Below are 20,800 nucleotides of genomic sequence, written 5' to 3'. Positions count from 1 at the left end.
GCATGAACCCACTGTTCCTTCAGGCATGCTTGGAATTCTCACTGGCCTAATGGAGGAAGCTACTTAAGGAAGTCCCTGGGTAAATGAAGGCAAAGAGAAGAAATTACAGGGTTACAGAAATTACAGGGTCACTGTGTTATCATGCAAGGACAGTGGGCTCGAGTTGAATCCACTGTGAGTTTGGAAAACATGCTTTCTGGGTACTCATTACGTCATGTAGAGATACAGTCGCGATGACTGCAGTAAAGTTTGGATTCACATCCAGTTCTTCTACGGCTCCTCGCAACGCTTGGGAATAATACGTGGTTTTGGTAAAGGAAATAGCCTTCCTGTTTCTCACTTTTTAAAGCAGAGTGAGGTTGAAGAGTATCTGGTCCATGAAATGGAAGAACTTTCTAATCCCTTTATGGAGAATGCCTATGGTACTCTAACAATTACCTGTTTTGTTTTTCAGAATGATGACAACTTTTTAAACATCATTTATGAAGCATACCTCTTCAGCGTGAGAAAGGCAGCAATGAAAAAGTCCATGTGAAAGATGGTTGTTAAACTCGGTTTCGATTGCTTCCTGAACTCCAGGAAAAAGGTTGCAAATTTTTCAAGGATGTTTACGTTTAGAGAAACGAATGGTCTTAGGCGTTTTGGGTACACGTAGATTTTGCTTGTTGGCAAGTACGTGCCCCACGGAGACAGCAGTGAGCGGAAACGGATCGTGCCTTTAGGGAGGGGAGCGTCACGATACTGAAGACTTAATCACAAAATATCTTAAATTATTTTTCTTACGTTGATCCATACTTAGGATTGGTTTTCCTCCCCTGAGGACTCAGTTCTCAGAATTGAGTTTCCGTTTTTTTACCCGCAGTGTGGTTTAATCGTTGCCTGGGTATTTGTCACGGATTTTTCGGAGACGTCATCAGCAACTGAACGTGCCCATCTCCGACCACATGGTGGCAATGTGGGACTATTTTTAGGAACTTGAAAATCCGGGGGAGATCTTGGAAGGGAAGGTCTTGGGAAGACTGATCTCTCGTCGTACTTAGTTGCCTGCAAAGCAATTTAAACGAAACGTCATGACTTTCCCCCAAATTTTTGTAGAAAAATCTTTTTCTATTTTAACAAGACTATTTTTAGCTAGCTGTAGAACTGGAACTCTGCAGGTGTTTTGAAGAATCGGGAGGGAGGGTTGGTTTGTGAATGTACTCGCTATCAGCGTAGCTCTGGAGCAGCACTGGATTCGTGTTTCTGATATTCCAGACCCAATCTGCATTATTATAAGCAATGTACAACTCTGTTAAGGGAAAGGCTACCTGGTGTGAAAGTCCTATTAAATATTTTTTAGTGCGTTCCTGGAGCACGGTGATTTCATTGAGCCATTTCTAAAGAAAATAAAATGGATAATCCCTTCCACGTGCCGATTTCATTTTGTTGTGCCATGGACTATGTATTCAGAATTGTTAGGTCACTTGTATTTGCATGACTTTCAAGTGTTTTTACACTTGGCAGAAGACACATGAGGTTTTAAATCAATTAGAATAAATGTCGGAATGAATTTTTATGTATATTTTTATTAGCATCTGCTGCTGGAGTGCCGGTTTACTACAGTTTAGGAGCCCAGAGTTGTTGCTGAGGAGGCATTTCTTTGGAGGGTGCAGAGAACTCCATCTGGAATCCATGAGCGAGTATACGTTGTTCTTCACCATGGGCATTGGTGTAGGCATTACTCAGTAACCTCGTCTGTGAAGGTTCTTCAGTGTAAATTGGGGTGCAGGTTTCAATTACTGTAGTTGTAATGATTCAAACAGGTGCCCCCACCCCCATGTGTCTGGCCTTTCTCTAGTGTAAGCGTGTGATTTGCGGGGACAAGGTGGGGGGTTTGCTCATCACGTTCCTTGGGAAAGGCTCTAAATCAATATTTTTAAAAAGTCAAGAGCTACTTTCAGATTGGATATTAGGAAAAACTTTTTTACCATGAGAGTTGTAGAACACTGGAACAGGTTGCCCAGAGAGGTGGTGGATGCTCCATCCCTGGAGACGTTCAAGGCCAGATTGGACGAGGCCCTGAGCAACCTGATCTAGTTGGAGATATCCCTGTTCCTTGCAGGGGGGTTGGACTAGATGACCTTTGAAGGTCCCTTCCAGCCCTAGCCATTCTATGATTCTATGATTCTATACTTTGTACACAGTGAATAACCCCAAGAGACTCGTATCTACAAAATTGCTGGACTTTTCCTACACTAAGTAGCTCGTGGAAAGCAAGTTGTATCCTAGTTCCAATTTATCACCAAATTACTTAGGATTCTTGCAGATTCAGTGAAAAGAACGTGTCGAGCAGATACCGGGAAGGGCAGACTTTAAAGATAGCAAGTCCTAATTCTGATCTTGTAGCCATAACGATTTATGTAGCCATTATAATTTATAGGATTCTGCTGAGTTAATTGGTATTGTTTCCAAATGAACTGGTGTGGAAGAAATTGGAATCTACACAAGAGAGCTTGTATGAAACTAAATACATGCATAATTGGTGTCTGTGATGCTGGGTTATCTGAGAGGGCAATTTAAAGATGATGAGGACACATAGTTAAGACTTCATTTGACATGTAGAACTGCTGTAATTGGTGGGTAAAAATAATCCTGGAGCATCTCAAGCTGTGTTTGTGATAGGTTTTCTAGTCGTGGGGGAAACATTTCTATTTACAAGCAAGGCAAATAGACATTTTAAAAACATCCTTATTTATTGCTTTTCGGAGTAACATATCATTTACAAAAATTAAAGGCACATTTTTTAAAAGTCTTCTGTTAACTCTTGATGCACATGACAGCAGTAGTATTGGCGCTGTGCTCGACCAGCTGAAGCTTATCTTAAAGCAGACGAGGACTGAGCTAATTTGGGTTTTTTTTCTCACTGCCGTCTCTTCTGGTTACATCTACACCAAGTTGGATTTCTCCCTCTATATTATATATAGGGATTTCTGGGATTGTTCAGGAGGCATAACCTGCCTTTTGTGAAGAAAAGAAGGGTAGTTGCTGAATAAGGGAGGTGCTGGTTTAGCTGACTTGCGTGTTCACCAAGAACAACAGAGGTAAGAACAGGCACAGAAAGAGACTTTGAATTTTATGACAATGAAGACATGAGGAAAAACAGTGAAAAAGTTCTGCTGAGAAATGAAGCCAAACTTCTTGTCTAGGTTTCCATTTCAGATGGCAGGGTCTGCTTCTTCAGAGGCATTTGGGAATTGGAGACTTGAGTTGGAAGTCATACCGGAGTGTATCTACTGCAAACTGAAGTATCTGTCTCAGAAAAAGGCTTTTTCCAGAAAAGTAGTCTGAGTCTTCCAGTACCGTGGAAAAGCTGGAGGAGCCTCACATGATACTGAAAATTTAATCTCTGCCTTTTGGTGTTGTGTTTTGTTTAATAGCCTTTTTATCAGCTGGGACTGTCTCTTTACACATCCAGATCTGTGCATCCAAAAAGTTTATTTTGGGTTTGATAGATCACCTCTGAACTAGAGTGGTTCTGAACACTCGGGTTCCCCTATTTTGGTGTTGGGGGTTTTTTTTTTGAGACACTGTTAGAACTAGGGAGCCCTTAAGCCAGCAAGGCCTTTGGAGAGGAAAAGGCCCCAGCAGGTAGGATTGCCTTTCTTTGGGCCTGTGTTTTCTTTTTTTTTTTTTCATCTGAAAAAGGAAAAAAAAGCTAGCAAGGAGACAATCAGAAGGTCTGTAAGGATGACATTAAGTCTGCTTTAGATGCTTCCACAGTATGCACGTGTCGTATTTTTTTATTGTCTGTGTATTTCTTAATATACTGCTGAGTTTGGGTTGTGGGTTGTTTTTTTTTTTTCTTCCAGTAGAATAAATACTTTGTAAATTGGGGCTTAGCAAGAATTCCAGAAGTTGCAGCAGTGCTTTAGGTGTTAATCCCAGTCTCAACATTGAATTGATACTAGTTTTCAGTGTACTTCCACTCAACCACTGTCCTTAGAAGATTCCACACCTGTTAAACTGGAGTGAGAAGACAAGGAGTGGAAATAGTGAAGCATCGTCTCTGTCAGTGTTTATCAGGGAAATCCATAATATTCAGTGAAGGCATCCAAATCTTTCCAAATCTTTCCTCAGGCCCTTCTCACAGACAATTCAAATCCTTAGTTTGATTTTTATTCACTAGCTCTCTGTTGCTCCTCTGTTTACTCCTTGTTGTAGCTGCAAAGGGGATAATTAAAATTGCGCAGCAAAATAAAATTTTCCAGGAGCAGGATGCAGCTGAATAGGCAGGATGCTTCGTCTCCTCTGGCAGCCTATTTAGAACGTGTCGAGCTTTGAATTTCAGTCATGAAGGCAACAAGTATTCTAGAAATCTTTGTCCCTTTAGGGTATTAAACTTGTAGTTTAAGATTTTAGCAAACTTTGCTGAGGAAAAGGCAAAATTAAAAGACATTTTTCAGTAAGCATTTGAGGCTCTAATGTAGAAAATGTTATGGAGTGGAAGCTTTACCCAGAGGGATTCCTGAAACCTAGAAAAAAAGTAAAATTCTAGTCCTGGAGATAAATAATGCACTAAAAAATTAATCCTTAGTTTACCTACAGTAAACTTTACCGCTAATCCTAAGGACTTTTAAGAGACTCTTACAAGTCCTCACCTTTTCCAAACTGCTACGGGTATCCCTAACGAGATTGTTCTGGTTTCTGGACATAAATCTCTGCGCAGCTGAGTTGGGAGTATGGGAGGAGGGAGCTTGGAATGTACAAACAGGAGGAGGAAAATGTGGTTCTGCAAGACTCTGAAGAAACAAAGGCTGCAGCTTTATAAACACTTGAAGCTGGCTCTGCTGCTGAAGAGGCGGCCCGTCCCAGCCACCCACTCCTAGCTGCTCATCCCTTCATTCCTTCCTTTCTCCTTTATTTTTCTCCTTTTTTTAATCTTAAGACAGCTAGGTGATAAAGTGTGTTGCAACAGAATTAGTCCAGGTTAAGACTCCCTCCGTGCCAAGGTTGGTTTTAACCCAGTGGAGTTCAGTGGGCAGCAACCCTGGCACCGGGGGCCGTGCACGGATAGGGGTGTGCAGCCGTGGGGATAGGCGGGTGGGATGTGGTCTTAATCTGCCCTGAAGCTTTGGTGGAACTGGGATCTAAAAGCCTTTGCCTCCGGTCTCGGAAAATGCCACAAAGACCAAAACGTGACTTTGTTGTTATCCCTTACCTCAGCTCTGCGTGGAAATCCATGGAAGTGTTTGCAGATACCTCCACAAATGGTAACTACTGTTCATGAGCCTCATCTCTCCAGGCTCTCTGCAGAGCCAGTGGAAGGACGGGGTGCTCCTGAGGGCGAGTCTCAGTACAAACCTAATTTCATAGGTTTTTTTCATAATTTGCATAATTTAGCCTGGGAGATTAGGTTGGCTGGACTAAGGTGAGTCTTTGCAAACACCTTCCCTACCACCACCATCTTGTACTGAACCAGTACTGACATCAGAGCCAGCCCCTACCTTTCCTCACACTACAGCAAACGTTTGGGTGAATTTCCCTTTCCTATTTTTTTTTTGTTTTAAATTTAATGGAGACTTTACCATCAAACCTGAACAGAGTGTTCGGATATAAATCTGCCCAGCATGGAAGTGAATGTGAAATGCAGGGACCAGATTGCTTTTGTATGTGTAGCTGAGAAAACTACTGAAACAAGCTGTAAATAAGAACTGGAAAGATAAAAGAGTGAGGGGAAAAAAAAGATATTTTTTAGGTCATTTTAAATAATAGCTTTTGGAGAAAGTATGTCCAGTATATGAGCACCTTTCCAGCTATTATGGAAAGAAAAAAGACAGCTGTTACAGGAAGGAATAGTTGCAAGTAATTTTCATGCTTCTTCATTTTAGAAGGTAAGCAACATTGTAAAAACTTCCAAAGAATGAATTTAGGATAAACATCTGGTGTACACAATAGGAAGTCACCACATGCTTTGAAAGTAGCAGCTTCAGTCACATATATAATAAAAATCTTTTGTAAACCATTTGGGGCATATATTAATTAAAAGCCCTTTCTACTGTATTTGGACACGAATTCCACAAAAAGCAAAGTAAGCTCTGAGTTCAGAACAATGTGTCTGCACAAACACCACCAGTCCATAAAGGCAGAAGGAAAAAAATTCTCAGGTGTGTGGTTACTAAACAAAAGTCAAGAAATAGAAAGGATTGTATCTTGCTGTCAGGAATAGGAATAGAATAGAATGGGAATAGGAATAGAACAGGAATAGGAATAGAATAGGAATAGGGATAGAATAGGAATAGAATAGAATAGGAATAGGAATAGAATAGGAATAGAATAAGAATAGAATAGAATAGAATAGAATAGAATAGAATAGAATAGAATAGAATAGAATAGGAATAGGAATAGGAATAGAATAGGAATAGAAAATAGAATAGGAATAGGAATAGGAATAGGAATAGGAATAGGAATAGGAATAGGAATAGGAATAGGATAGGAATAGAACTGAACTATTTCCATTGTAGCCTGCTTTCAAGCCCTGAGGGAGCTGTGGGAAATGATGGCAAAGTCCTAGAGCTGCTCCTGCCTACATGGAAGGATGCTAATCCCACCATTAGCTCGTACAGGAGTATGAACACTTTCCTTGCCCGGGTGCTGGCAGCCTGCTCCGTGAGCCCGCGTGCTGGATGCAGAGCTGCTCCGCGTTGCCCGAACCGCGCTGCCGCGCGTCTCTGTTACACCACGTAGTTGCGGGCACGGCCACTGGTACTGTAATTCTTCACCCCACACCCAAAATCTACTTCTGGAACGTGCTGGAATAGATATTGTTATGTCCCTTCACAAACCTACCCACCTGTGTGGGTTTTTTCAGCACTTGCCTGTAAATAAACATTTGGAGGGAGAGAGGAAAGGAGCAGGCAGGCCTTGGCAGCACTCCCAGCACAGGGCTGCTCGGGCTGGGAACAAAAGCTCCGTTTTCTTTCATTTTTCTTTCATTTTTGCTGGCTCATTAACAGCTGCCTTCTTTCCACTTAGAGCAGTAGCCCCAGACCTACCACTGAGCAAAAGTGCCTGCATTTCGCATTCGTCTAAGAAAGTTGGGTTTTTTTCATGCCTGAGGCTCACCTCCCCAGTTCTTATCGGGGAAGTCCTGCCTCTCCATCCTTCCCCCATGGACGCAGCGAGCTGTGGCCGAGAGTTTCAATTAGAGGGTCCGTCATGCTGTAGCATCATAACATAACTCAGGGATCCTACACTTAATGCTGGCTGGTTGGCAAGAGAAGTATAATGCCCATCTCTTTGAGAGAGATGTTTGCAGGCAGCATCGACTGCTTGTCCTTGCTGTCTCACCTCTTGTGATACGCCTTTCCCGTCCTTTGTTTCTCCACCTGAAGGCCCAATCCAAGTGCTTCCGGGTAACCTGTGTCCTTTTTCCTACCACTGTCTTGAGTCCTCCAAAGCAGCTGCTCGCAGGGAGATGTTTGCCCACGTCTGCCATGCAAGCCCAAGCCGTCACCACGTACTGCTTTCAAGTGGATCACGTCCCACCAAAAATGTATGCCACAACTTAGGGATGTCTGGACAATGGCAACAGCATCAAAGATGAAGATGATGACTCCTATAACAAGTAAAAGCTTTGTTATGTTTGAGAAAAGTCCCTGCAGTGATTGTATAACATGAGCTTCGTCAAGGGAAAGGTAGAAGGAATGAGTGGAAACATCTCCAGTTAACTCCTTTAACTGAGAGGTATGAAGACACTCTGGCAATGTAGAGTAAGAAAATAAAGGATAGTGATTAATTATGAACAGAAGTGAAAGCTGGGAATTTGCAGCTTACTTGTAGGGACAGAAGTGAAGGTGCAGCAATGGAAAGAGGAAGCAGGGAGATGGAAAAGCACAAATGAAACACGATTTTGTTCAGGAAAACTTTCACTTCCTTGTATAAAAGCAGAAATTGAGGGAACATTAAAGTTCAGAAGAAACACTAGGCTGATCCCTGACGGGGTGGGGGGCTGCTAAATCCAGCAGACAGACATTCTTCAGCGTCAAGTGCATCGAAGCAGCCGGATGACCAAAGGTGAAGACCACAAGCACTCGTTTCTGAGACATCAGCAGGCAGCAAACCAGAGCCTGCGAGCGCCGCTGTGCCTACCTTGAAGAAACCAACTCATGAAATGGGAAGATTTCAGAGATAAAAAGGAGGGGAGAGAAGGAGAAAGTTGGGGGCTCTTCTTGTCACACCGTAAGGACGGGTTTAACTGCGCTGGTGCTGAGAGGGCAGGTCTGAATAGACAGCTGGTGGGTGAGGAAGGTGGGCAGGTCCGGGTGCAGAACAGAGGGGTACCAGTAGTCTGCTCAATATGTAACCCAAAGGGATCTGCTCTTGTTTTGGAAGGATGACAATAGTGATGATTTCGTAACTGGCTTAAACATCTTTGGATGAGAACTCTTACGTGGTTTTAGAGGATTTCTATTTCTTACACGTATTTTCTGTGTCTTCAGCATTACTCTAAAAGCTCTTTTACGCAAATTGCTAGATACAGATAGATAGATAGACAGACACAAAGTATCTCGAAGTGCTTTTTATACAAATTGCTTTGCAAAGGAGAGAGGAGGAAACATCATCTCCATTTAAAATGCGCGTGGAGGTTGGTTCCATAATAGATTTATGGAGGTCGCAGAAGAAGTCAAGAGGCAAAGGAAGAGACTGATGCTCAGTTGTGCCTCGCTGGGGCTGCGCTCCTTTCTCCGTCACTTCATTTTTGTTTGTGGCAGACAGAAATACCCCTCAGCCCAGCCCAAGCTGCTCTGTTTCCCACATGTGGCACTTTGTAAGAGATCAGCGTGTTGCGTAGGTGGGGAAAACTGGAAAAATCAAGGAACAGATAGGGGCAACAGCAGCAGCCTTAGCGACCAAAAATGAGTCCTGACCGATGCGGGATTTCTGATGTTACGGGTTTTTTCCCCTTTGCAGGTGCTCTGGGACCCAGCGGGAATCCCTTCCCCTCTCCCTTCCTCTGCGGCATCCCGCAGGCTGGCATGGGACAGCCTGGCATGCCGTGTTCCCAGGCCAGAAAGATGAACAGAAAGATGATGTATTTTCCTATGCAATGCCTGTATGGATCAAAAACCAATTTACTGTTGCTCTAAAATGTTCTCTCTCCAGCTACGTAACAGAGACCACGCTGAAGAGGCCAGTCGGTGCAAGTTTCCCATTATCCCTCCGGTCCCATTAGCGTCTGCTCTTCCTTCGGCTCTTTGCTCGGAGTCTGGGATGTGATTCGCGACGTGCTGCTGACAAAGCTGCTGTTGCACTTCCCCCTTAGAAATGTTTTTCTTCTGCCAGATGACTGCATCGGCTTAGTGGGAGTATTAAAGGTTTTTTGATAGTCTGCCTGGAGGTGAGAAATGGCTACTGGCATTCCAGAAAAGACCGGAATTAACAAAAAAAGGCCATTTTCAGTGGGAGAGGAAAAGGGAAAAACCTTCCGTGTGTTAGCGACTTCCCCAAAACGCGAGTTTGCCAGAACAGATTGGACTATTGAGCTGTCGAGATCTGTTTCTGCTCTGTCCTTTGCCACCCCAGTCTTCATGCTCCAGAGAAAGGCCACGACCCGGCATAGCACTGCTCAACAACGCCGAAAGCCACTGGGGATGTGAAAACATCTTCCTGACTCCTGAACGCAGCCACTTTTCACCTCGTCTACACAGAGCCCCTCTGCAGAGACTGGGCTCCTTGTGTGCCCGCAAGGATGTGATCTCCATCCATTCCTACACCTCCTTGGCCCCGCGCTGCCACACGCACAGCTCGCAATGTTCTAGTGCTAATGACAATTTTCTACTTGGTTAACGTGTGCAGCACCGTAGTAAATCCAGCTAATCGGTGTCCTCTCTCTGCCAAAAAGTAGGAAAAGGGCTCCACGTCTATTCTAGCCTGTTGGCTTTCCTAGCCATCCTAAGGAATCAATTCTGAGGAGTTTTGGTTACATCAACCTCCTCTGCTTCCATCTTATTCCATACTAGATGTGTTAGATTGTTGGCATTTTTTTGTCTTTTAGTGCAGGTATGACCAGCAGCATGCAGTATTTGAAAGCCTGCTGGCCTCCCCCCAGCATTTTGGGAGGAATGTGAAAGCATTTGCTGTTTCTGCCTGGGTAGGCAAGGAGAAGGCAGCTGTTGGTAGATGTGAAGTCAGACATTAGCACACAGGACAAAAATATCAGCAGAGCTCTGGAAAACCTCTGGAATACAAGTGGGAGCTTATGGCACTTTAAAGATGGGACAAAGCTGACAAGAAATCGAGGGCTGTGGCTATAGCCACAGCATAGTTTGTCAACTCAGAGAATCATAGAATGGTTTGGGTTGGAAGGGACCTCAAAGATCATCCAGTTCCAACCCCCTGCCATGGGCAGGGACACCCTCCACTACACCAGGTTGCTCAGAGCCTCATCCAACCTGGCCTTGAACACTTCCAGGGATGGGGCAACCACAGCTTCACTGGGCAACCTGTGCCAGTGCCTCACTGCCCTCAGAGTGAAGATTTTCTTCCTTAGATCTGATCTAAATCTCCCCTCTTTCAGTTTAAAGCCATTGCCCCTTGTCCTGTCACTACATGCCCTTGCAAGAAGCCCCTCTCCAGCTTTCTTGTAGGCCCTTTAGGTGCTGTAAGGCTGCCAGAAGGTCTCCCCAGAGCCTTCTCTTCGCCAGACTGACAGCAAATAATCTCTCTCTTACTGCTGGAACGTGTAAGAGTGTGCAAAGTGTATCTCTGAAAAAAAATCTGTTTCTAGCAGCGTCGCTTATTCTGCTTCCTCCTGCTGTTGTCGGCATCTGGGCAGCACGTGGGACAGTCAGTAGGAGGGACAGCTTGGCAAACCATTTGCTTGGGTCACAGACAGAGCAGTCTGCAGCACGCTTGACATAGAGCTGAGAACCGCATTCACCGTCCCTGAGAGAAAAGTGGAATTTAGGATTACCCGAGCTAAAGATAAATAAATAACACATGCATATATTGCAAAAAAGGAAATTCAAATTCCAAGTAATGACATCTGTCTAAAATCATCTGCCGTTTGCTGAAGAAGCACTCCGACTGCCTGCCTTCTGCTCCGTGCAGCGTCGGGGTCGGAGTCAACATCTTCCTGAGCCAGAGGCTGCTGAAGGTTCAGACAGAAGCCAAACAGTTGTGCCCCGAGGGATTCCTTCGCAGGAAATCTGATGTGCCTGAAGCAGGCAGAGCGGCACCGAAATCTCGTTAGCGACGGTTGCTTGCTGCAGCTCTGACCTCAGCTTAATTCGTTCGAGCGATGCTGAAGTTAATTGGCGTTCTCAGTTTGGAGTGATTCCCTTTTCTAGCTGCACTTCAAACCTAGACCTGCTGTGCTCATCGGGCCTATAAATCCCCTGGAAAAAAGCAGCGTTGCCGGGCTCTTCTTGTACCCTGACGTACAGTCTCACGCTCTGACAGCCGGACCTGACCTGCTCTGTGTCTGCGTAGGGGCCAAAATGTCACGGCAGGCAGGGGGGAAATGGGTGCTGCAGCACTTCTGCTCTGAAGGCTTCCAGCAGCCGTTGGACGGCGATGTCTTTGTCCATTTCCAAAATACTACACGGCAAGAAATGAAGTCCACAGCTGAGAGTTGGTGATGGATGGAGTCGGCAAAACCAGTCCGGCAATGCTGACTCAGGAGGACTGGCAAACACTGGTTTGAAGGGGCAGGTCACAGAATCACAGAATCACAGAATGTCAGGGATTGGAAGGGACCTCGAAGGATCATCTAGTCCAATCCCCCTGCCGGAGCAGGACCACCTAGATCAGATCACACAAGAACGCATCCAGGCAGGTTTGGAACATCTCCAGAGACTCCACAACCTCTCTGGGCAGCCTGTTCCAGTGTTCTGGTACCCTTACTGGGAAGAAGTTCTTCCTCATGTTTAAGCAGAACCTCCTATGTTCCAGCTTGTATCCATTTCCCCTGTCCTATCATTGGGTGCCACTGAGAAGAGCCTGGCTCCATCCTCATGGCAGTCACCCTTTCCATATTTATAAACATCAATGAGGTCCCCCCTCAGTCTCCTCTTCTCCAAGCTAAAGAGACCCAGCTCCCTCAGCCCTTCCTTAGAAGGGGGGGTTGGCAGCCTCTGCTGGCACGCGGGTCCTGCTGCGCTGCCCGTGTTGTGTCTCAGGAGAGCCCTGGCCAGATGAAGGTGACATTTCCCGTGCACATGGGGACGAAAATGCTCTCAGCTGAGCAGCCGTGGCTGCACGGAGGTGGCTGCGACCCAGTAGCATCAGCACACCGTGCTGCACAGGGACCTGCCTTTTCAGCATGAGGGGTGTACGTACTCTAAATTGTTGTATCAGGCAGGTCATGTTCAAGTTTCCTCTGCACTGACAAGCTGTACAAGAATCTATCAGCTGCTGAGTGTCACCTACCCATGCAGAGCCCAGTGCTGGAAGGAAACGAGTCACTGAAGGCAAATGCTAGAATAGATCTAAGGAAGAAATTCTTCCCTCTGAGGGTGGTGAGGCACTGGCACAGGTTGCCCAGAGAAGCTGTGGCTGCCCCATCCCTGGAAGTGTTCAAGGCCAGGTTGGATGGAGCTTTGAGTAACCTGGTGTAGTGGAGGGTTTCCCTGCCCATGGCAGGGGGGTTGGAACTGGATGATCCTTGAGGTCCCTTCCAACCCAAACCATTCCATGATTCTATGATTCTCATAACATACATGCCCAGACCAGGCTAAATCCTTGTAAGCCACTCTTTCCTGGCAGATTGACGTTCTCCTCAGCCAGCACCCATGTCAGGAGGAGGTGGCCACAACCTGGAAAGACCTCACCCACCACAGGAGGCTCCTGGCTCCATCACCCCGTGCTGATGGGGGTTAAAAAACATCAAGAAGAACTGCTGGCAAGAAATGCACCGCTTTACTTCCTCAGCTAATTTGTGCTCCTTGAAGGAAATCAAAGGAGGCGTTTAATGATCCTCCCGGGCACAACACGATTTGTATCTTCATCCTTCCGGGGCAGCCTCACAGCACGAAATCCCCTGGGGTGGAGGGAGGAATCTCTTGGAAAGCAGCTCGCCGGGCGAGACGCTGTCAAATGTCGAAGGAGGGGAAGAGTGAGTCGGCAGGTGACTGAGCTAATTACGGAGCTGGAGCCAATTTAGGGTGACGGGAAGTGACTGGGATTGTAACAGGGGTTGAAAGGAGACGGCGCTGGCACTGCCACGCTCAGATGGGCTCAAGATCGTTCTCCGTCAGCCCGTTGAGCAGCCACAGGTCAGGGAAACACCTTTCACGCAGAGTCATCGTGGAGGAAAAGGCAGGATGCTGCAGAACGGTGCCAATTGGCTGTGGAAAGCCTTGCGGACCCTTCCCCCACCCCTTTCTCTTCTTCAGAACTGTCAGGGTATTTTTAATAACAATTGATGGTTGCCTAAAATCACAAAACATGTTTTCATTAATATTCATGAAAGAATGGACTGTTTTTATCTACACCTACATCAATGTGTGGTAAAACGAATCCAGAGCCCAGCTTTTATCTTTAATCACATCGAAACTGATCGTCTCTGATTGTTACGGGGAAAAAAACAGTCCTGTTTTCAAAGGAGAAAAGCATGTGTGTTAGCATTGGTGACCTAGAATTTTGGCAAAGCTGCTCCCTTCTGTGAAATCAAAAAGAAGAGGGGAAGAAAGAAAAAAATCAAACTTTTAAGATTTTTAATTGAATTCTGAATGTTCCAGCAATGCTGATATGCTTTTCTACAATAGCTCTTGCCTGGACACCCAGTATCAGCAGAAAAAAAAAAACAAAACCACAAAACCCACAACAGAAAACCTTTGAAATATTTTTTTTAACAGATTTTAAAAAGCTCTCTGCCTAGACATTGCCCTTTCTTTCTGCTACGGTAGCGTGCAGCATCTTCCCCAGGGACCAGGCACGACTGCTGTCCGTATTGTGCGAACCCGCAGCCGCAGAGCCCGTGGCCCACAGACAGTACAGTGGGGAGAGGCAGCTCATTTGTATTGATGCCATTTTTCCTGACAGGCAGATGTTTAACACCTGGATCACTACAGAGAGGTCTGCAGAGCGCCGAAACCCAGCTCCGAAGGCTCCCTGACCCCCTCCCACCGCCAGGGAACAGATACAACCGCCCCGTGGGCTCCGTCTGACCCTGAGCCACGGACAATGTGGTCCGAATAAACCAGGGGAAGGGAGGGGAATGTAAATGATGTTGCTAGACATGCACTGAGTCAAGTGTTTTTGCAGCTGTGGGGATTAGCAGAGTAAGTGGCATCATTTATTTAGTCACTTGCTGCACCGCAATTCCGGGGGCTCCCCATGAAGCAAAGCCTCCTCCCTCAAAAAAGCTGTTCTAGTGCAGCCACTTTATCAGGAAAGGCTTTAATCTCTTTTAAAATGGAGTTTCCCTTCCTCCTAATCAAGTTCCTTCAGGGCATGTGGGCTTGAAATGGAAGATTAAGTTTAACCCTTTGGTAGTAGAGAGATAAGGATAAAGTTGACTTTCACTCTGGGTGCCTTTGTGACAGCACCCAGGGAAGCTGCAGTCTGCTTCCAGTTCTCCCCAAACTAAGCATCTGCTTTCACTACTTTTCCTTTATTCTTTCTTTTTTCCTGCCTTGCCTTCAGAGATGGTGGGAAGATGCTTCAGTGCTCCTTGTTTCCTGTGCATTCCGCTCTCCCTTGGTATCTCCCTCTGTACCCTAAATTTCCTGCTGCTCAGAACACTGTGCCTGATGAGGGTTTAAAATCATAGAATCACAGAATGGGTTGGGTTGGAAGGGATCTCAAAGATCATCCAGTTCCAACCCCCCTGCCACGGGCAGGGACACCCTCCACTACACCAGGTTGCTCAAAGCCTCATCCAACCTGGCCTTGAACACTTCCAGGGATGGGGCAGCCACAACTTCTCTGGGCAACCTGTGCCAGTGTCGCACCACCCTCAGAGGGAAGAATTTCTTCCTTATATCTAATTGAAATCCCTCCTCTTTCCATTTAAAGCCATTTCCCTTTGTCCTATCACTACATGCCCTTGTAAAAAGCCCCTCTCCAGCTTTCCTGTAGGTCCCCTTCAGGTACTGGAAGGCTGCAATAAGATCACCCCGGACCCTTCTCTTCTCCAGGCTGAACAGCCCCAACTCTCTCAGCCTGTCTCCATAGCAGAGGTGCTCCAGCCCTCCCATTATCTCTGTGGCCTCCTCTGGGCCTGCTCCAACAGCTCCATGTCCTTCTGATGTTGGAGACCCCAGAGCTGAATGCAGTATTCCAGGTGGGGTCCCACAGAGAGCAGAGCAGAGGGGCAGAACCTCCTCCCTCACTCTGCTCCCCACACTGCTTTGGATGCAGCCCAGGACATGGCTGGCTTTCTGGGCTGCAAGCAGTCTTTGCCTGCTAGGAAAAAAAATAAAAAGCTCGTTTCATCTTAGAGTATTTAAACAAGTTTAAATACAAGTCTAGAGCGGAGCTGTGGAAAAAAAATAAAAAGGAAAAAAGGCAAAGGAACCAGCCAAAGGCATTAATTAATATGACACCTGTGTGGCTGCTGTTCTATAAACAGCAGGGAGAGCGTGGGGCTTGCAGATGGATGGATCTGCAGGCAGATATTTGCAGAGCACTCAGGTGGAATGTGGGGTCTAGAAGCACACATTTGGTCCAAGTCCTCCTGCTGACGTCTGATGCTGGTCTGTAGGTCAGACATTCAGCCATCATTCACCGCCTCTGAGGCAACCTGGAACGAAGAAAGTCCGGGGTATAATACTGCCCATAGGGCAGTCGGTGTACCTGTGTATTGCCCCGTGGTACACTAGGGGTGAACCTGTCCTCTCTGCAGAGATGTCCGTGGGGTCTCAGGTCCCCACGTATCAGCTGCACTGCCGTGGTGAACAGGATTTTGCGTTCCTCCTCTCTGGAGTCAAACCAGGGTCTCCTTGTGACCACCATCACTAATCAGCCTTTCCACACACAGCTTCAGACTGCAGAAAGCATTGCCCCTGCACCCAGATGGTATTAAAAGCGGCTAATTTAGCCCAAAACTGGAGGGAGGTATCGTTTTCCCACAACAGCTGCCGTGAGAAAGAGGAACTCAAAGAGGCTGAGCTTGCCCGGCACCACCACCCAGCGCTGCACATCTTTCAGGTCTCGCTGCCCTGGTTTCAGCTGGGACAGAGTTAGTTCTTCTTTCTAGCAGCCAGAAGAGCTCCGTGTTTTGGATTTAGTCTGGGATTTGCTATGAGAAGAATGCTGATAGCGCACTGATGTTGATGGTTGGTGCTGAGACATCAAGGACTTTCCAGCTTCCCATGTGGGCGCGTAGTGATAGGACAAGGGGCAATGGATTTTAACTGAAAGAGGGCAGATTTAGGTTAGATATAAGAAAGAAATTCTTTACATTGAGGGTGGTGAGGTACTGGAACAAGTTGCCCAGAGAAGTTGTAGATGCCCCATCCCTGGAGATGTTCAAGGCCAGGTTGGATGAGGCTTTGGGCAACCTGGTGTAGTGGAGGATTTCCCTGCCCATGGCAGAGGGGTTGGAACTAGATGATCTTTGAGGTCCCTTCCAACCCTAACCATTCTATGATTCTATGATTCTATGTTCTTGCCAGTGTGCAGGAACACAACAGGATAGCGGGGAGCATGGCCGGGATGGAGGGTCCACAACTCCCCTTGTGATTTGAACTGACACTTAGGCTTGAGGGCCAAACTGCTCAATGGAGCATTCCATATCATGCAGCATCATGCCCAGTATATAGATGAGAGGTGACCAGAAAGAAGGGTCTTTGCTCTTCTGGGGGGTCTCACTCTCAGACTCTTGGACTCCGCGCTCTCGTTTTCTTTTTTCAGGCTTCTTCTAACAGAGAGATGCTCGGCTGATACAAAATGTGCCTTATTGACTAGGACTGCATGGGGAGAGGTTGCCTCAAGAGGTTGTGCCATGCCCAGCCCATCTTTCTAACCCACTTTTTCTGATGCTCAGTGTAGAGTTCCCTTTTCTTCATTTTGCCTCATTCTCATATTTATCCCACTATGAGGCTTCACGTTAGTCTGCTCAGGCATTTCCAGGTCAGGGTCACCACATGAATGCATTAAACAAATGAGGGTTTCTCTGTCTTTAATAAACTCGCCTCACATGCTGCCTACACCGGCGTTTTGATTATATTTATTCTTTGCCTGGTTGTGACATTTGCCAGTATCTTCTCATAACAAGATAATCCAAACTGAACTCAGGTTCTAGTCAGACCAGAAATTAATAGAGCTGGTAAATCTTTCCCCCTGCCTGTGAATACAACACAAAATCACGCTGGCGTGTTTTAATTGCCTCATGGTTCGGCAAATTCAGCTCTTATTTGCTGTTCTCCCTCACCCCATATCTCTCGCCGCCTTAAATTCTCACTCCTTGTTATGTATTTGCTTGCATTCTCATAGGATTCCTTCCCTTTTTCTCCAGTCAGACCCTGCTTTCTTTTATTTCCTCCTGGTGCTCCCACTGTGCTCGCACACCGCGGTGGCTGAGCTCTGCAGAAGTGACTAGAGGGCCCGTAATGGGATTAACGTGCATCCAGGATGCACGTTAATCCCATTATGGGCCCTCTAGTCACCTGGGGTTTTTCAGTTTTCCACGCTATTTTCATTTCATCTTCAGATCCCGCTCCCTTGCAACTTCAGATCATTAAGGGGTTAAGTGAGATATAGCCAGTAAATGAGATAAATCCAAATAAAGGGATTTGGATCTCCCAGATCAGCGTGTTGCTGTGTCTCATTGCCTTTTCTATCAGTGTTTCGGGGTTTTCCGAACACAGCCAGGCAAGGGCTCTTGCTGGAACCCATCTGGATTAAACTGGGTCCCAGCTGCAAACAGTACCCAGTGACTGGAAGGGTTAGTGAAAAGATCCTGCAAAAATTGCTCACAATAATTATTTGCTCATTTGCACTCCTTGCCAAGTGGAGAGAAAATGTGAAAACATTGATTCTCCTGCCTTCAGATCTCATTTCAGATTTTTTTCGGAACAAGAATTTTTATCATCCCTTCCCTGAAGTACCCAGACAGGGAAGCCTGCCACCCTGGATGCTACCCCTCATTTTTAATCCTGGTAAACAGGGAGAAATGAGACCTTGATGGCCAGACTTTCTAGCCCCCCTAAGAGCAATCTTCTCCTCTTTTTGGGCTGCAGAGGAAGGAGGAGGCAACAGAAGCCTGGCCCCGTGGTCCCTGGTCCCACCAGCATGAGACCAGAGCCAGGGTCAGGGCAACCAGCTCCATCTGTTCCCCCTTGTCCACAACGAGCATTGCTGGATGTTCCTGTGTTCTGTCCTCACTTCCAGATACCCCCCGGGGCCATCCAGGTCTGTACGTACCCCTTTCCAGGGCCAGACCCCCAGATAGCACATTTTGGCCGTTTGAGAAATGTATTACCAAGATCTAGATCTGCTCTGACCGTCACCTTCATCTGCTGACAACGGCATTTGCTGTAAAGCCCTGTGGTACCTTGAAGGCACTGTCTCTAGAGAGTTTGTGTGTGTAGAAATTGATTTTTGATAGATTTTAAGGTCAGAAAGAACCATTTCAAGCTTCCCGTGTAACCCTTTGCACAGATTTAAGAACATCATCTGGAAATTTCCGCCCTTCGGGCCCACAACCTCTTCTTTACTCAGTCTGGAGTAAAGATTGTAATAAATGACAAACCCACCCTATCCTGAGATGAATTATTCCACTCATTGCCTAATTACTCATCCCGAGCTTTCAGCCTCTTTGCCATACAACTTAACCTTCGACCTTATAGCGGTCTTCCAGTACCTCAAGGGGGCCTACAAGAAAGATGGGGAGAGGCTGTTCAGGAGGGCCTGTTGTGATAGGACAAGGGGTAATGGTTTTAAAATAGAGGGAGGTAGATTCAGGTTGGACATTAGGAAAAAATTTTTTACCATGAGAGTTGTAGAACACTGGAACAGGTTGCCCAGAGAGGTGGTGGATGCTCCATCCCTGGAGACGTTCAAGGCCAGGTTGGACGAGGCCCTGAGCAACCTGATCTAGTTGGAGATATCCCTGTTCCTTGCAGGGGGGTTGGACTAGATGACTTTTGAAGGTCCCTTCCAGCCCTAACCATTCTATGATTCTATGATTCTATGATTCTATGATTCTATGATTCTATGATTCTACGATTCTATGATTCATTCCATGTTTCGCGGTTTTATTCCTTTCTCTGCATTTCCTCTGCTGCTTCTATGATCCCCTCTAACGTGCAGCACCACCGCCGCGCTCGGCAGCACGTCTGTAACGTGTGTCTCAGTCTTACTTCAGCGTTTCAACAGCCACTTTTCCCCTCCACAGCCTTAGGAGAAACCTAACGACCCATCGTGGCTTCGCATTCCGTGCTAAATAAGCCCTGTGTCAAGGTGCAGAAGACGGTCGGAAGACACTCCAATAAACGAGTTAATCCACCACAGAGTCAAGCCCTTCGACAGGTCACTCGAGCCGTTTATAATCTCTCCACTGCCGTATCTATCGTTATTTGTAATTCGTGCTTCTCGTGACGACAATGGGCTTTTACAGCGTGCCCCTCATCCGAGTGTGCAGTTTGCTGCTTGCTGCTATTCCAGTCCAGCCATGGGACCCTCCAATTCATGGATATAAGAAGAAATTTTTCCCTCAGAGGGTGGTGAGGCACTGGCACAGGTTGCCCAGAGAAGCTGTGGCTGCTTCATCCCTGGAAGTGTTCAAGGCCAGGTTGGATGAGGCTTTGAGCAACCTGGTATAGTGGAGGGTGTCCCTGCCCATGGCAGGGGGGTTGGAACTAGATGATCTTTGAGGTCCCTTCCAACTCAAACCATTCTGTGATTGATTCTATCTCCAGACACAGACGAGGGGATGGCCATCTCAACTGAATGTTCCCCCAATGGAGGGATTCGGCTATTAAATGATTGCTCACATTAGGAGGTGATCAGTTAACTGGCAGAGGAATCTTTTTTCATGCCAGTTTTGCTTCCTGCTGCCCATTTTCCCTCCTCTCCGCTCACCTGTGTGAGGTCCCCAGACACAGCTCAGAGGACGAGCACCTCGGCAGGACCTGCGCTGGATGCTGCTGAGATGTCGGCTCTGCCCAGCCTGATCGGTCCTGTGCAAACCTCAGCGCCAAGCGGCAGCACAGCTCAAACCCTCCGGTGCCTGCCAGAGCCCACCACACACTCCACGCTCCTGATCCCAATCCCAGGTCCCCAGCAGGGAGAATTTGGGAGGCAGGGTGACCTGCCAGCATCCTGCGGTGCAACACGGAGCCCTGACAGACAGAGATCAAAGGTCAGAGCTTTTTTCGGGGGGTGCGGATGCGACCCCTTTAAAGCAGGCACGGCCTGACCTCCGGCTGGAGAAGCTGAGACCCGTCTTCAGGAATCAGAGTAATCCCGGGTGATTTTATCCCAGTCCACTTCCCTAAATCTGCGGCTGCTGCTGCTTGGCGAGGGGATTAAGGGGTTGGTGGGGGATTACGTAGCCGCTGCAGCGGCTCCCGTTGTGGAGCTCCCTCCCGGTGCGGCCGCTCCTCGGGGCGCAGAGACGCACCGCACCCGCGAGTGCCCGCCGACCAGGGTACCGGTGGGTTTTTGGCTGCCTGCTCCGTGCCTGAGACCCCTGACGGCGCCTGGCAGCAGGAGCGACATCCCCAGGGCGGAGGCAGCCGGGGTCACCCTGGGACTCAGCCCCGCAGCGGCAGGGCACCCAGCCCGGCAGCATGGCGGGGGCCATGTGGGAACCCCCCTGGGGCAGCAGGAAGGGCGGGGAACCCCCGCATCCCACCGGCAGGTCCCCTTGCTG

The 20,800-nt window shown here is 47.2% G+C and overlaps 1 protein-coding gene across 1 annotated transcript in view; it reads left to right on the top strand.

Annotated features, from left to right (window-relative positions):
• DCP1B (decapping mRNA 1B) overlaps positions 1–546 on the top strand; it is a 47,721-nt gene extending 47,175 nt beyond the window's left edge. The window contains exon 9 of the mRNA XM_086610634.1: positions 455–546. Coding sequence (XP_086466760.1) covers positions 455–535 — 81 coding nt within the window. The 3' untranslated portion in view covers positions 536–546. The remainder of the gene's footprint in view (positions 1–454) is intronic.
• The last annotated feature ends 20,254 nt before the right edge of the window (positions 547–20,800 follow it).

Source organism: Tauraco erythrolophus, chromosome 4, assembly GCF_009769465.1.
Source record: "Tauraco erythrolophus isolate bTauEry1 chromosome 4, bTauEry1.pri, whole genome shotgun sequence".
Classification (NCBI taxonomy): Eukaryota; Metazoa; Chordata; class Aves; order Musophagiformes; family Musophagidae; genus Tauraco; species Tauraco erythrolophus.
Note: the sequence above shows the minus strand (reverse complement) of the source record. Positions and strands in the feature narration are given on the sequence as shown.